Below are 16,612 nucleotides of genomic sequence, written 5' to 3'. Positions count from 1 at the left end.
GCGGGGTCCACGTGATGCCAGCAAGAGTGCTGCTGCCTCTTTAGTCGCTCAGTCATGTCAGCTCTTTTGCAACCCCATGAACTGTAGCCTGCCAGGCTCCTCTGTCCATGGGATTCTCCAGGCAAGAATACTGGAGTGGGTTGCCATTTCCTTCTCTAGGGGATCTTCCTGATCCAGGGATGGAACCTGCATCTCCTGCACTAGCAGGCAGATTCTTTACCGCTGAGCCACCTGGGAATCGCACGGTGTGCAGGCAGCATCGGTCCTGGAGAGTGGCCCAGTAAATCCCAGCCCAGTTCGGTTAACATGAACGTCTTGGGACTCTGAGCATATCATAAGTATTGCCCAGGGTGAAATGACAAAGTAGCCAAGTCAATCTTTGGCAACATCCCACTCTCCCCACCTACAAGGTCATTTCCGTCTTAGGCAATAACCCCTTCAATCCAGCCACATGTCAGAAACCCCTCCACTGGCTCTAAAATGCAGAGATGCCCAGGCTGCCCCACCACCAGCTGGACTGAGCCAGGAGATCCACGATGGGGGGGACCAGGAACCTGGGTACCCCAAAGGCCACACCGATGACTCTCCTATGCACTGCACCCAGGGCCCTTCAGGCTCCCCCTTCCCTGGATCATTTGAACAAGACAGTCTTGAGGAAGCCCTGAGGGACCAAAATTAGAAAGGAGCAAGATGACCTTTTGACCTGGAATCATGCACCAGTCTTCAAGGACCCGAAACAAAACACTGCATACTCATCTACTCCGGTCAAATAGTATTTTTGTCCTGATTGTATTGTGGTGAGCAGTCTATAAGCACTCAGGCTCCTGGTGTCACTTTACTCGTGACAGCGTAATGCTGGGTGTTCTCCAGTAGAGGGAATTAGTGTTTAATGAGCAATCCAGAATGCCATGCCAGACTGCACGGAGTCCACGGCCTCCCACTACCTAAGACCTCCTGAAGATGTGGAGGGTAAGTAAGACATCAGCTGAGATGAGAAGACGGAGTGGGGAGAACACACACAGGTAGACTCATGAGATGCTGGTCTAGTCAAAGGCAAGATGGCCCTGCTCTGAGACCCGCTGACCCAGGGCAGGAGCCTCAGCTGCTCTCACATACACAGCCTATCTCAATCCATGGGACAGGCATCTGACCCAACCAGCTCTGTGGTGAGGAGCCCGGGCCACACTTTTGCTGCAGGCTGACTCACAACCTGAGATCTCTCCGTTTAACTCACAGGCTGCTCAGGACCTGAGCCTAGCTCAGATTTTCCTTACAATTGTGTCATCCATAGTCAACCACCCTGAAGTCTAACCAGCCAGCTCTTGGGCAGGAATCTCACTGGTCACTTACTCTGGGCCCCTGGAGTGGGTGGCGACCCCCCAACAGCAGCACAGACAGCAGAGTGAACAAACTGACTCACAGGGAGGCCCAGGGAGAGGAGGGCAGGACAGAAGGACAAGGGACGGGGCTCTGACTCTCAGCTGCCTGTCCTGGGCCCTCCAGGGAGCAGGGGTCACTGCACAGGGAGAAAAGTTACAAGGAAAGAAATCACAGTGTACTGTCCTTGCTCTGTGGCCTAAGGAGTTCTGAGGAGGGTCCCCACCCCAGCAGAGTGGGCGACGTGGCCACACAGACCAGCTGCAGGCCTGGCTGTGGCAAGTTCTAAAGGAACCTGTCGCTAAGGGTGGCCTGGACCTGCTCCTACAAGCTGTGGCTTGACTACCTGGTGGGTCTCCAGGGCCCAGATGACCACATGCAGGACTGTGTCCTCTTTGGAACTAGGACATGGGAGGGAACTACTGAAGGCCCAGGCCTTTCCTCTATGGACCCTCTTCTTCCCGCCCTCCTCCTCTTTTGATTAAGTTGGAGTACAAGAGTGTCATGCTCGTTTCAGGTGCCCAGCAAAGTGATTCACCTGTACATATACTTTTTCAGATTCTTTTTATAGATTATCTTACCCTCATAGGTTATTACAAAATATTGAATATAGTTCCCTGTGTTCTACAGTAGGTCCTTGTTGGTTATCTATATAGAGTGATGTGTATCTGTTAATCCCAAACTCCTAATTTATCCCTCCTCTCACTTTCCCCTTTAGTAACCATAATTTCGTTTTCTATGTCTGCAAGTCTGTTTTGTAAATAAGTTGATTTGTATCACTTTGTAGATTCCATATAGTTGCGATATCATATGATATTTGTCTGTTCCCTCCCTCCTTTAGGGCTTCTGTGGTGGCCCAGTTGTAAAGAATTACCTGCAAAGCAGGAGACCAGAGTTTGATCCCTGGGTCAGGGAGTTCCCCTGGAGAAGGGAATAGCTACCACTCCAATATTATTGCCTGGAAACTTCCATGGACAGAGGAGCCTAATGGGCTACAGTCCATGGGGTCGCAAAGAGTCTGACACGACTGAGCAACTAACACAATTCTTCCCTCCTTTAAGGGCCTCACAGGAAGCATAATCCACGGTACACCTCACGTCAAGGTTTCCCAAATGGGCAATGAGGACACAGTGCCTGGACCCACACCTGCAAGGCACCTTTTGCCTAAGGATCAAAGATGGACCTTTTCAGAAATGTGTTTGTCCTAAGTTCCCCCGCTTAGAAAAATCCAGCTATTTAAAAACCCTTTGTCAGTTTCTAGCTCAGGCAAAAATAGTTCATCTTCCTTGCATCCTTTTTGATCCTTAAGAAACCTGGTCCTCTGGCTGAGGTGCCCTGCTTGCCTAGAAACCTTACAAACACTTCAAGAAGCGTGGGGGTGTGTTACCAGCCCCCAGGGCCCAGCACCTCGATGGCCACTGTTCTTTTTCCACCAATAGATTATCTAACTGGTTACACGTTTAAGAAGAAGAAACATCCTAAATTTCTCTCCCTGTATATTTTTTTCATCATATGTATTTTTCATCGCAGTACCATTAACTTACAATGTTTCAGGTGCACAGTACAGTGATTCAATTATACATATACACATATATTATTTTTCAGATTATTTTCCATTGCAGGTTATTATAAGATATTGACTATGGTTCCCTGTGCTATACAGTAAATCTTTGTTGCTTGTTGTGCATCTATTTTTTTTATTGGAATCTAGCATTTCATTCATACTAAGTCAAATAAGTGAAGTCAAAATGTCATAAATTTTTTAGTTAGGCAAAAATTCATAAGTTTTCTAAGATATATATTATACATACTATTTATATATGTACGAAAAAGCTTTTCTACTGTGCTTGAGAAAGAACATCAAAAAAAAAAAAAAAGGAAGAGATGGAGAAATTGGAAAACATACTAAATGAAATGTCTCCCTGTATATTTTCAAAACAACGCTTTGAACTGAGTGTCCCCTCAGAGCTCTGAATGCCATCCTCCTGTATACAAGCATACCCATAGTCCCCCTTTCTCTTCATTTATATCAGGGATATGGGACATGACCCACTTCTGTATCTCCTCCCCGCTGCCCCGTCCTCCATCCCAGACCTGAGCCCTGTGACTTCTCTGGTGGAAAGACACATGCCATGTAACCACAGGAAGGCCACTGAAGTAATGACCAGCTTAAATGTGTCCTTGGGATGACCATGCTTGACACTGAGGGAGAGCCCCTTCATCAGCACGCAGTGCCCACTCAGGTCTGGTCGTGGGGTCTGGACAGGAAACACCCATCACAGCTTGGCAATTGCTCCCTTTCACCCACCACCTTTTAAGTCAAGAGACACTGGCCCTTCAAAGGGGAAACTGTTGCATTGCTACAGACAATAGATGCATGTGCCCACAGGAGCAGCTTGATGGGAAGAGTTTTACCTCTCTATTCCCTGCCACCCAGCCTGAGGCAGTAGCTCAAACTCATACCAGGAGCTCACAATTTGTCACACAGGTCCATCTGCTTCTGTGCCTCGAACCCCTCATACATCTTCCTGCCTGGCTACCTTAGCTGCTGCTAACAGCATCATTTAGCTCCTCTCTATACGTGGCTAAACATCCATCAAGGTCCCCTTCCCTGCACAGGCCTGGGAGGCACATGTCTCTGGCAAGATGTACGTATGGAGCTGGGTCTCAACTGCAGGGAGGCATATTACAGCCTGCAGCCAGCTGGAAGCTGAAGTGAACATCAATGCCAGGAGAGAAGGATGGGGCTTCGAAGGCATGCACTCAGCAGTAGCGCCTCAGGCAGGTACCAACTCCGAGGCCAGACAGAGCTAAGGCTATGTGATCCATAAGCTGTCGGAGCCCCAAGCTGCGAGTCTGGCTTCCCCAAAATCTAGCAGAGGAGAACACCCATTGGGGATACTAGGGCAGAATCTCATCTAAGTGCTTCTCCTTTGAAGATGCACAAGTTAGAAAATGGCCTTGGTTAGACACACATTTGTATTTTGTTTGTTGTTTGAAGTAATTTTTACTAGGCTATAGTTGCTTTACAATGCTGTGTTAATTGCTGTTGTACGGCAAAGTGAAGCAGCCATGCGTATACATACGTGTCTGTATTCAGTTGCTCAGTCATGTCTGACTCTTTGCAGCCCTATGGACTGTAATTTCCCAAGCTAGAATACTGGAGCGGGTAGCCATTTCCTTCTCCTGGGGATCTTTTCAACTCAGGGATCGAACCCATATATCCTATGTCTCCTGCATTGGCAGGCAGATTCTCTACCACTGAGCCACCTGAGAAGCCCACATATACATACATCCCCTCTTTTTTGGATTTCCTTCCCATTTAGGTCACCATAGAGCACCGAGTAGAGCTCCCTCAGCTGTACAGTAGGTTCTCATTAGTTGTCTGTTTTACACATAGTATGAATAGAATATATATATTAATCCAGATTCAGAGAACAACCTATGGACACCAAGGAGGGAAGAGGGGGTGGGATGAATTGGGAGATCAGGATTGACATATACACATTTGTTTAATATAATTTTTGGATATAAAGAACCATACATCCTGCATATGAACTCTAATTCATTCGAGTAATAAGCAATGTTGGCTCAGTGTCAGAAAATGATGAACTGTGTCTCCACGGCTCCTCATGGATGGTTTCCCTTATGTTAATGTCCCTTGGAAGGGCAGTGCCCATCAAAAGTTGCCTAGCAACCAGAAATACCTGCAGTCAATTGTGCTCTTCCCTCACTGTTTACAATAGCTAGGACATGGAAGCAACCTAGATGTCCATTGGCAGATGAACGGATAAGGAAGTTGTGGTACATATACACAATGGAGTATTACTTAGCTATAAAAAGGAACATGTTTGAGTCAGTTCTAATGAGGTGGATGAAACTGGAGCATATTATACAGAATGAAGTAAGTCAGAAAGAGAAACACAAATACTATATATCAATGCATATATATGGAGTTTAGAAAGATGGAAACAATGATCTTATATGCAAGGTAGCAAAGCAGAACAGACTTTTGGACTCTGTGGGGGAAGGTGAGGGTGGGATGATTTGAGAGAACAGTATTGAAACATGTATATTACTATATGTAAAATAGATGACCAGTGCAAGTTCAATGAATGAAGCAGCGCACTCAAAACCAGTGCTCTGGGACAACCCAGAGAGAAAGGGTGGGGAGGGAGGTGGGCAGGAGTTCAGGATGGGGGGGGCATATGTGTACTGGTGGCTGATTCAGTCGATGTATGCCAAAGCCATCACAATATTGTAAAGGAATTACCCTCCAGTTAAAATAAATATTTTTGAAAAACATATGAGAAAAAATAAATTTTTTAAAAAAATCATGCTCTTCCTGGTGCCCCAGGCTCACACATCCGTCTGCACATCCCACATCTCTGTGTGGACGTCTAACAGACTCCTCAATATTACCAGTCAACAATTACACTTTGGTCTTTTCCCAAAAACCCTGCTCCACAGGGAGAGATACTACGTGTTCTGGTCCCATTCCCCAATACTGTCCCATTGACTCAGAGGTGGGCAAATGCCACATTTGTCCATGGTGAATATAACATAATCGCCTGCCATGAGGCAAAGCTGTTTGATGGCAAAAAAAAAAAAAAAAAAGTCCAAAAGGGGGAGAAGGTCTGAATCACCTGATGAGGTTGCCTACTGCTGCATTGCTCTGGAACACCGGCTTCAGAGGACTTTGCATGGAGGGAAGCCGGCTCTGCAACAGAAAGAAGATGTTTTTAGAGTCAGAAGTGACCCAAACCCCACTGCCTATTCTAACAACTCTGACCCATAAAGAAATACTTTTATGTAGTATCCTGGCATCAATCATTCCTAACCACAAACGGCTTTTTTAAAGTTTACTTGATGGGACATGTTTTTAGAGATTTCTCTTTATAATGAAATAAAAATATAGCAAAAGGACTCAAAATCGATTCCTTTCTTGAGAAGTTAGTCGCATTCAGAAACAAGAGGAATCCATAGCTTTAACGTCTGATGGAGGGAAATAGACACAGTGGGAAAAGGGGGCCAGAGAGATTCAGTTTGGGCCACAATTTTGGTCAAGGGACTTGATTCATTGCTCTAAATACTAATGAGTAAATATTCTATCACAGGAAATTTTGCAAGAGACTATGATGGATTATTCGAGGAAACTGTCCATGCTTGGTGATATTCCTTTGAATCTGAAGCATACAATTTGGAAGGTACATAGGAGGGAGGCACAAAAGAATGGGAAGAAAAGAGCTACCAAGAATAGAGTCCCAGTCTTAGTGGAGAAAACAGTTTTGAGCATCTCTGCAAGAATCGATTAACCAAAAATCTTCCTGTGGAATTTGATTTGCGGGCAAATTGTTAGGGCCAGCCCCCAACTTCTAAGGGGTAATTTGTACAGTCTGTCTCTCAACTGCTTTGAAAAGGATCTTGGTTCAGATCCTACCTGTGCCCTTCACTAGTGACAGTGGCTTCAAAGAACCCAATATGACTATCAAATTGAAAAGGAAAGATTTCTTGCTGAATTTCAGATTTAACTGAAGTTTTGGGGAAGTAACTCCAATGTATAAAAGTGCCTCCTCACATACTTTAAGGTAGAATAATTAAAAAAATTTTTTGAACAAAATTATTTTTAAAAACAAATTTTCACCTCAATTTCTTTTAACTTTAGATAAACAGGTGGATTTTTACTGTTATTGTCTCCTAGAATATTTCTAGTTCTGGGATGACTTCTTCTAAAAATTACACCCCAAATAATGACCGCCAAGAGCTAAGCAGATGCCTTCAGAAATGGTGTTCGGTGGGCCAGCTCCTCCTCTGACATTCTCCCTGTCCAAACCCAGCCACTCACGTGTGGTCCTTGACTCATCTGAATGGTAGCCATAGTTTTCATTTGCACTCTTCAACTTTGTCCCAGCAGTGTCTTTGCTTGTCTTCACAGTTGCAGATTTCCTAGAATTAGACCATTTGAAAAAGCCAATGTTCATCAGCAATAGATGTTGGGGTCTCACTGTCCACCCAGTGCATTCACACACAAAGAACTTAACACAAGGCTGAAGTTCAGGCCCTGGATCCTGGAGGGCGGCCAGCATCAGGATGGACTTTCATACCCACCAGGATGGCTATGTAGACTCCTGTATGCTCACACACTCCCCTTCTGGGAAGAAATGGAACTTTATCATGACAGGTCCATTAACGCCAATCCCCACATGGTTGATACTCAACTCTCAGAAACCAGTGACTAAATAAAGCAGGATTGGCCAGCTGTGACCCACAGACCAAATCTGGGCCCCCATCTGTTTCTATAAATGGAATTTTATTGGAACTCGTCTGCTTCCATATTGTCTATGGCTGCTTTCCTGTTAGAGCAACAGAGTTGAGTAGCTGTGACAGAAAGCATGTGGCCCACAAAACCAAAGAGATTTACTATGGCCCTTCATAGAAAAAGTCTGCCTCTGAAATAAAGCAAAAATTGGTACAGCTTCCCAGGGGAAGGAAGTTTGGCAGTAGATATCCAAAGATTTTAAAATATTTATGCTTTACCACTAAGAATTGATTATCAAGCAAGGGAAATAAGCAAGGGTATGTGCAAATATTTACCTGAAAGGATGTCCATTCATGAGCTAATGATGATTACATACAACTTCCTTCATCACATGTAGCCAGAAGATATTTTAAATTGTAGCATTACACGTATTAAAATTGTCTAATAAGATACTGAAAGCTGGATGTGGTTTTAACACTCCCAACAAAACCACCACTGTCTAGAAATCCCTCCCTTGACTGCATTTATAATTATGTAAATATTGCAGACATTTAAACTGGTTATTATAAGTCCTTGATGTAGTTACCTTAAAAATGCTTGCAGCTATATATGGACAGCTGTGAGAAAGGCAGGAATGTTTCCATCCCTCCCCCGGGGGGGTGAGCAGTGAACACTCCTAACCTGTCTGCCTAGTCAGCTGCATTGCCTTAAGCAACCCAGCTGGTCTCTCTGTCTCCACTGCCCTGGAAGTTCCAGAAGGACCTCTGCCTGATTCTTAAAATGGTCCTCAGATCCCTGCTGCTGCTGCTAAGTCGCTTCAGTCATGTCCAACTCTGTGCGACCCCATGGACTGCAGCCCACCAGGCTCCCCCGTCCCTGGGATTCTCCAGGCAAGAACACCTCAGAACCCTAGCCATGACTTAAAGCAAGAGGGCACCAGTCATGGTACAGAGTGTCCTCTTGTGGAAAGAGTGGCGAATGCCAGACACCAAGTAAAAATCTACTCCATTTTCCTAAGTGAGCAAGTCAAACACAGGCAGTAGGAACCCACCTATTTTATTCTACAGTTAATATCGCCCTATGAGTTGGTGATTGGCATACATGTTTTTCAGAGTTGTCCACTTTTAGTGCCTTATTTTGAGTAATATAGTCCTAAAATCCCACAGCTGTGTGTGTTGGTTGATTTTCATTTGTTTTTATTTTCAGAAAATTGACGTGATCTCAGACTTACCTTATTTGACTTTGATAACTGGATTCTGCAAAAAGAGAAAGAAAAGGAACAAAATTACATTAGCAAAATCAGGGTAGTTATTCTGAAAATAAAATCACATCAGTTTTTATAGGCCCCTCATTTTAAACATTCACATTACTGAGTGTTTGTGATCCAACAGGTATTTAGTTCCCTAACAGTGAACTACCAAATGACTTCAAACATAAGGAAAGTAGAATTCACTGTTCACTATCATAAATAGATATATTTATGATACTTGGGTACCTGAAATACAGTAGGGGCCGAGTATGTACTCAGTGAGTACTGAATCTGATTCCTGAGGTTATAGAGACTGCATTAGTTCACCATGAGGACTCTGTGTTCCCAGTCTCTGCTGTTGATCATTCAGTGCTTACCTGTCCAGACAGCGTGCCAGTGCTATGCAAGGCGTTATTTCATTTAATCATTACAACAATCCAAGAGATAAGTGTTAGCATTATCTTATTTTTAACAAACTAGATACTATTGCACAAGGGTAACTATGTTTTTAACAGATAAGAAATTATATTGCTTAAGCATTCTAGTTCTTCATTCTAAAATACGTTTTCAGTCAATATGTACCAATAGTATCAATTCACACAGTTCTGCCCACCCCTCAAAAGCTCTTGTTACAATGCTAGTGTTTTTAGTCAATGGATTCTTGGGCTGGAAGTAATCTAGCATTTCAACACGGGGAGCAGCACAGCCCCCACAATAGACCCAGCCCACCTGGCTCTAAAACCAGTGTGCTTTGCATCTTCACCTTCCTGTCTACTGCCCCTATGCATCTTGCTTTATCGAGATCCGAAAAATATTCATTTTCCTTGTTTTTTGGATAATGTTCTCACTTATTTTCAGTTCTAACAACATTACTGATTGACACCTCAAATTGAACCTCAGAAGGAATCTTATTTGAGTTGAAAGGAAGAGATTGGTCTCCCCGTGGTGATAGAGGATGTTGTGTTCCAGTCAGGTTCAGTCTGAAGGACAGGGACCCCTGGTCCCACTGCTCTAGAAGCATGGATTCCCAAAGCTTCCAGGCCATGCTGAGTGGGGTCCCCAGCCATCCTCAGTCAGTCCCCAGAAACCAGGAAGAGCACTGAGAATTCTTCAGGCACCAAAAAAGTGGAGCACCAGAAAATAACTTTTTTGTTTTTATTTACTTATTTTTTTGGCCACACCATGTGGCATGGAGATCTTAGTTCCCCAAGCAGGGATTGAACCTGTGCCACCTGCATTGGGAGCATGGAGTCTTAACCACTGGACCATCAGGGAAGTTTCCTGAAAATACTTTTTAAAATCCTGGAATTTTAACAGTTTTAAGCATGGAAATAATTATCATGTGGAAGTCCAAGACTTTGCTGGATCCTCTACGTTTATGTCAAGGTGAAGTGTAGTGTCCATTGTGAATCAGCTTTTCAGAGATAAATAAAAGATAAACTCTAGGACAGATCACATAAACTTTTATTATGTTAATTTTTTTAATTCTCCTAACCAGTCTCTGGGCTTCCATGATGGTTCAATGGTAAAGAATCTACCTGTAAAGAGAGAGACGTGAGTTTGATCCCTGGGTCGGGAAAATCCCCTGGAGGAAGAAATGGCAACTTACTCCAGTATTTTTGTCTGGGAAATCCCACGGACAGAGGAGCCTGGTGGGCTACAGTCCATGAGGTCACAAAAAGTCAGACATGACTTAGCAACAACAACAGCAACAACCAATCTCTAGGATAGGACTTATCCTCATTTTGTAAACGAGGAAACTAAGAATCAGAGGATCTCTGGGTGCACAACCCATGTGGACCAGACCTTCTTATTAGGCTGGTGTGGAGCAGACAAAAGCCTAGGAGACTCAGAAGTCCAAATAACCAGAATGTTCTTCAACCATACCACAATAGCTAATGTCAAAAATAATCATCTGAAGGCAACAAGCAATCCTTGTCTGTTTTGAATTAAAATTTAAGTTATCCATAGTTTTCATTAAAATTCAGTGGGGTTAATAATGGATCTGTGACATACAGGATAACTCCCAAGGAAAAACAAATTTCCATCAAATATGGGTCAACAGGGGTTCACTACTTTTCATTTCTGTTTCTTAGAGAATAAAAGTATGTTGTTGTTTAGTTGCTAAGTCCAACTCGTTTGCAACCCCATAGACTGTAGCCTGCCAGGTCCTCTGTCCATGGAATTCTCCAGGCAAGAATACTGGAGTGGGTTGCCATTTCTTTCTCCAGGGGATCTTCCGAACCCAGGGATCGAACCCGTGTCTCCTGCATTGGCAGGTGACTGAGCCACCACAGAAGTCTGAATAGAGGTATAGCACAGAGGTAATTCTCCAAGGACAAACTAAACCCAACAGGAGCTAAGTCTAGGCAAGTAGCCCAGTTAGGCAGGACAATGCACGTCACGTGAAATATCGCACTGAGAGAGCTAGTCCAAGTAAAAGAGGTAGATAACATGGTGCCTGGCAGACACGCAGAAAGTGCTCATCAAATCATATAGTGCTAGTAAAATTAAAAGTACAATTAAACTGACATGTAGCCAAACATCAAAACTCTGACTTTAAGAAAAAAAATTCAAATAAGAGTAGATGGAGGTTTTAGGAGAGAAAGAAAGACAAAGACGGACACATACTCAACACTTGGGTAGTCCTGAGTGGCACCTTGAGGTATCCCTTGGGTAGTCCTGAGTCCATACAACAAAGTGCCTGGTGTTTCCAAAACCATGAACTTACTCCCACCCTAACACTGATAAACTCACCCTGAGGTTGAGCCTGCCCCCAGACAAGGCCACTGCCTTCACATATCTTGGAGTATCTCAAAAGACTTCATTTAGAAGATGTGTACTTATATTTATTAATTTTATTTGTACTATTTTTGTTAACAAAAGACCATGTTTTTCTTTCTATCACTGCATTGATATTCACCTAGAAAAGGAGAGTCAGAATCCTACAAACTAGAAAATAATCTTTTGATGTGCTCAGATAGGTAGATATTATTTTAGAAAGAAAAAAAGGCATAGCATCTGAATGACACATCAAAATAGCCTTATATCCTTGCAAATAATGAAGTAGGAAATGGCAACCCACTCCAGTCTTGCCTAGAAAATTCCATGGACATGGGGACCTGGCAGGCTGCAGTCCATGGGGTCTCAAAGAGTCGGACATGACTGAGCACACACGCCTTGCAAATAAACACACAACCATCTCTTAACCTTCTCAGGGTGTGAAGATCTGTCTTCTTTGAGGGGTTGGCTCAGGCTTCCTTCCATGAGAAAGTCCTTTCCTTCTCTACTAATTTCATGCATTTCCTTTCAAGGACTCTAAAAGCCAATGTATCTTTTGAAAGAGCAGATGAGCTAATGAACTACCAATCCTTGTACCAAAAATTTAAAAACACATACAAATCTATGTGAACAAAAGTAAATTACCTTCTTTCTCTGTCCTGGAGACACAGCAGCAGAATATTATAATCAGAACAATGATCAGGATCAAAAGCAATGACAATGACACAGCAAGTAGAACTATGGCCCAGGTAGGCAATGATGTACCTGGTTTATCAATACTGTCTATAAGGTAGAAAGGAGAAAAAAATATATTTTAGTGATGCTTGCCATTGTCAAGGGTATGTAATCACTGAATCTGCCACACTATAAATTAGAATACATTTTCCGACAATATTGTAACTATTGGATCTGCTACAGCCAGATGTCAAAGGCCAGGTTCCCTTCAGTGTGATTAAATATTCAATGTTCTACAGTATCTTCCATTACTTTCTCATCCATTTACTGCTACTAATAAATACCTGCCTAGTAACACAGTCCAAACATTCTCTGGTCAACGCCTCTAACATTCCTGAGAGGTGGATAAGCTAGGCTGTGCCACTCCCTAAGGTTGGAACAGTGGTTTCCATGCTCTGATATCATTTACTTACTCAAGAAATGCTTATTGACCAGATACATGCCCAGGAGTAGGATTGCTGGATCAAAACTCTAATTTGAAAAGCAACACGCACCCCTTTGTTCACAGCAGCACTATCCACAATAGCTAAGACTGGAAGAAAGCTAAATGTCTATCAACAGATGAATGGGTAAAGAAGATGTACACAATGGAGTACTAGTCAACCACAAAAAAAAATGAAATAATGCCACTGGCAGCAGCATGGGTGGACTTAGAGATTATCATACGAAGTGAAGTAAGTCAGACAGAGAAAGACAACTATCATATGATATCACTTGTATGTGAAATCTCAACTACAACACAACTGAACATATTTACAAAATGGGAACAGACGGACAGCTTCAAACACAAACTTACAGTTACCAAAGGGGAAAGGGGGTGGAGGAGGGATGAATTAGGAGTTTGGGAATAGTGGATACAGACTATTACATATAGAATGAATAGACAATAAGGTTTACTATACAGTACAGGGAAATATATTCAAAATGCCCTGTGATAAACCATATACCACCTGATGTGAAGAACTGACTCATTGGAAAAGACCCTGATGCTGGGAAAGACTGAAGGCAGGAGGAGAAAGAGACGACAGAAGATGAGATGGTTGGATGGTATCACCGACTCAATGGACATGAGTTTGAGCAAGCTCTGGGAGTTGGTGATGGACAGGGAAGCCTGGCGTGCTGCAGTCCATGGGGTCGCAAACAGTCGGACACGACTGAGTGACTGAACTGGACTGACCTATTCAGTGTTTCAAGTCATGCCTCATCACCGATTTATTTTCAGGAATGGAAACAACTGGTAAACTTTTGGAGTTGCTGTTATCTTATTTACATTAGTTTTCTGAATATTGAGCTTTAAGCCAACTTTTCACTCTCCTCTTTCACTTTCATCAAGAGGCTCTTTAGTTTTTCTTCACTTTCTGCCATAAGGGTGGTGTCATCTGCATATCTGAGGTTACTGATATTTCTCCTGTCAGTCTTGATTCCAGCTTGTGCTTCTTCCAGCCCAGCGTTTCTCATGATGTACTCTGCATATAAGTTAAATAAACAGGGTGACAATATACAGCCTTGACGTACTCCTTTTCCTATTTGGTACCAGTCTGTTGTTCCATGTCCAGTTCTAACTGTTGCTTCCTGACCTGTATGCAGATTTCTCAAGAAGCAGGTCAGGTGGTCTGGTATTCCCAACTCTTTCAGAATTTTCCAGTTTGTTGTGATCTACACAGTCAAAGGCTTTGGCATAGTCAATAAAGCAGAAATAGATGTTTTTCTGGAACTCTCTTGCTTTTTCCATGATCCAGTGGATGCTGGACCAATTTGGTCTCTGGTTCCTCTGCCTCTTCTAAAACCAGCTTGAACATCTGAAAGTTCATGGTTCACGTATTGTTGAAGCCTGGCTTGCAGAATTTTGAGCATTACTTTACTAGCGTGTGAGATGAGTGCAGTTGTGCAGTAGTTTGAGCATTCTTTGGCATTGCCTTTCTTTGGGATTGGAATAAAAACTGACCTTTTCCAGTCCTGTGGTCACTGCTGAGTTTTCCAAATTTGCTGGTATATTGAGTGCAGCACTTTCACAGCATCATCTTTCAGGATTTGAAATAGCTCCACTGGAATTCCATCACCTCCACTAGCTTTGTTCATAGTGATGCCTCCTAAGGCCCACTTCACTTTACATTCCAGGATGTCTGGTTGTTGGTGAGTGATCACACCATTGTAATTATTTGGGTAGTAAAGATCTTTTATGTACAGTTCTGTGTATTCTTGCCACCTCTTCTTAATATCTTCTGCTTCTGTTAGGTCCATACCATTTCTGTCTTGTATTGAGCCCCTCTTTGCATGAAGTGTTCCCTTGTTATCTCTGATTTTCTTGAAGAGATCTCTAGTCTTTCCCATTCCATTGTTTTCCTCTATTTCTTTGCACTGACCACTGAGGAAGACTTTCTTATCTCTCCTTGCTATTCTGCATTCAAATTGGTATATCTATACATAAAATAGATAAACAACAAGGACCTACAGTATAGCACAGGAAACTATACTCAATATTTTATAATGATTTAGGGAAGATAATCTGTAAAAGAATATATACCTGGATCACTGTGCTGTACACCTGAAACTAACACAGCATTGTAAATCATCTACACTTCAATTTAAAAAAATAAAAATGAGATAAAATACAGTATATGGTCAAAAAACAAGCCAGTCCCTTAACGTCAGTTACATCCAGAGAGTAACATGACTCATCCCCTTGCTCCACAGAAAGCAGACTCCCAAGCATCACCTGAAATGCTGCTGTGCTCATGGATTCAGAGCCAGCTCCCTCGATGCCAAGTCAGGGGTCTGTAATGGTACCCCAGGTGATTCTGAGGCAGGTGGTTGGTGATCCACACTTTGAGAATCCCTGAGTGCAGTCAAGATGTAAACACTGCCCAAGCAAACTGCCACATTCCAGGGAACCCCTATATTCTCCCTCCCACTGATATGATGACAAAATTATTAAACCCAGAACTGCTTTAGGATATTCACACTCTGTCCACTCTTCAGAAGCCTTGTGACTTAGAGAGCTTCGGGTTCCATGTCAATAGAACAATCAAACTTCATGGTCACCATGTGCCTATGCTCCCTTTAGCCTTGGGCTCACATGTTAGTAACAATTCTCAGCCCACTAGGCTGTTCAGAAACTCAAGAGGCACGGGTCAAAGTGCCAAACACTGTGAGGTCCAGCGTGTGTGTTCCAGATTGCAGTGCTCATCTTAAATTCGATCTGATGAACTCTTTTTACAAACTGAAGTTTGAAAAAAATAGGAGCTTTTATAAAAAGGGAGCCAGCGTAGGTGGGTCTGGTTCAAGATTCAAGAGAAAGGCATGAAATCCTTACTGGAAAAGTCAACACACTGTTGACTTAAACGCTCTATCAGGGGTGTTTCCTTTGCTGCTGGAAAAAACTCTCAGCATGCCAACTTGGGTCAGCTGTTTCTTAGCATGACAATCTTCCCCCTAATCTTGTACAGCAAGATAACCCTAGGGAGGGCCTATTTGAAGGAAGGGAGGCCACCTCACTGGTGTGGGAGACAGAATCAAGAAAGAGAGAGGGTGATATTGCACCCTGCCTGCCTCTCGTGTCCCTTAGTTTAACCACCAACTTCAAAAGAGGGATGCCTGCACTCACCTAAAAGCCCCAGGCTCTCACCAACATGGCAACTTACATCAGGAACCACACGGCTCACATTTTTGCTTCCTATTGGCTGTGACCTTGCTACACTGGGGGTCAAATCTCCCACAGAGTTTCCCACCTAAGAAAGATTTATGCCCTCTCTCTGCTTCAGGGGAACCCCAAGAAAAGCATGGGGTGTGTGTTTTAAACAGATGTAATTTAGGATTGGAGCCACAGAGAGGAAACTTCCTTCAGTTCAGTTCAGTCACTCAGTCATGTCCAACTCTTTGCGACCCCATGGACTGCAGCATACCAGGCCTCCTTGTCCATCACCAACTCCTGGAGCTCCTTCAAAGTCATGTTTATCGAGTCAGTGATGCCATCCAACCATTTCAGCCCCTTCTTCTCCCGCCTTCAATTTTTCCCAGTATCAGGGTCTTTTCTAGTGAGTCAGTTCTTCGCATCAGGTGGCCAAAGAAAGGATTGGAGTTTCAGCTTCAGCATCAGTCCTTCCAGTGAATATTCAGGACTGATTTCCTTTAGGATGGACTGGTTGGATCTCCTTGCAGTCCAAGGGATCCTCAAGAGTCTTCTCCAACACCACAGTTTAAAAGCATCAATT

General features: G+C 43.3%; 1 protein-coding gene across 3 annotated transcripts in view; it reads right to left on the bottom strand.

The window, feature by feature from the left end:
• IGSF5 (immunoglobulin superfamily member 5) overlaps positions 1 to 16,612 on the bottom strand; it is a 51,693-nt gene that overhangs the window by 6,804 nt on the left and 28,277 nt on the right. For 2 of the 3 annotated variants that reach the window (XM_061421978.1, XM_061421987.1), the window contains 3 exons: positions 8,868 to 8,892; positions 7,223 to 7,323; positions 6,024 to 6,097 (listed from right to left, as the gene is read on the bottom strand). In XM_061421978.1, the coding sequence (XP_061277962.1) occupies positions 6,024 to 6,097; positions 7,223 to 7,323; positions 8,868 to 8,892 (200 nt within the window). Of the gene's footprint in view, positions 1 to 6,023; positions 6,098 to 7,222; positions 7,324 to 8,867; positions 8,893 to 12,311; positions 12,450 to 16,612 lie in introns of all 3 variants that reach the window. The other variant, XM_061421968.1, reaches the window with a different exon arrangement.

The sequence above is a fragment of the Bos javanicus genome, chromosome 1 (genome assembly GCF_032452875.1).
Source record: "Bos javanicus breed banteng chromosome 1, ARS-OSU_banteng_1.0, whole genome shotgun sequence".
Taxonomy (NCBI): domain Eukaryota; kingdom Metazoa; phylum Chordata; class Mammalia; order Artiodactyla; family Bovidae; genus Bos; species Bos javanicus.
Note: the sequence above shows the minus strand (reverse complement) of the source record. Positions and strands in the feature narration are given on the sequence as shown.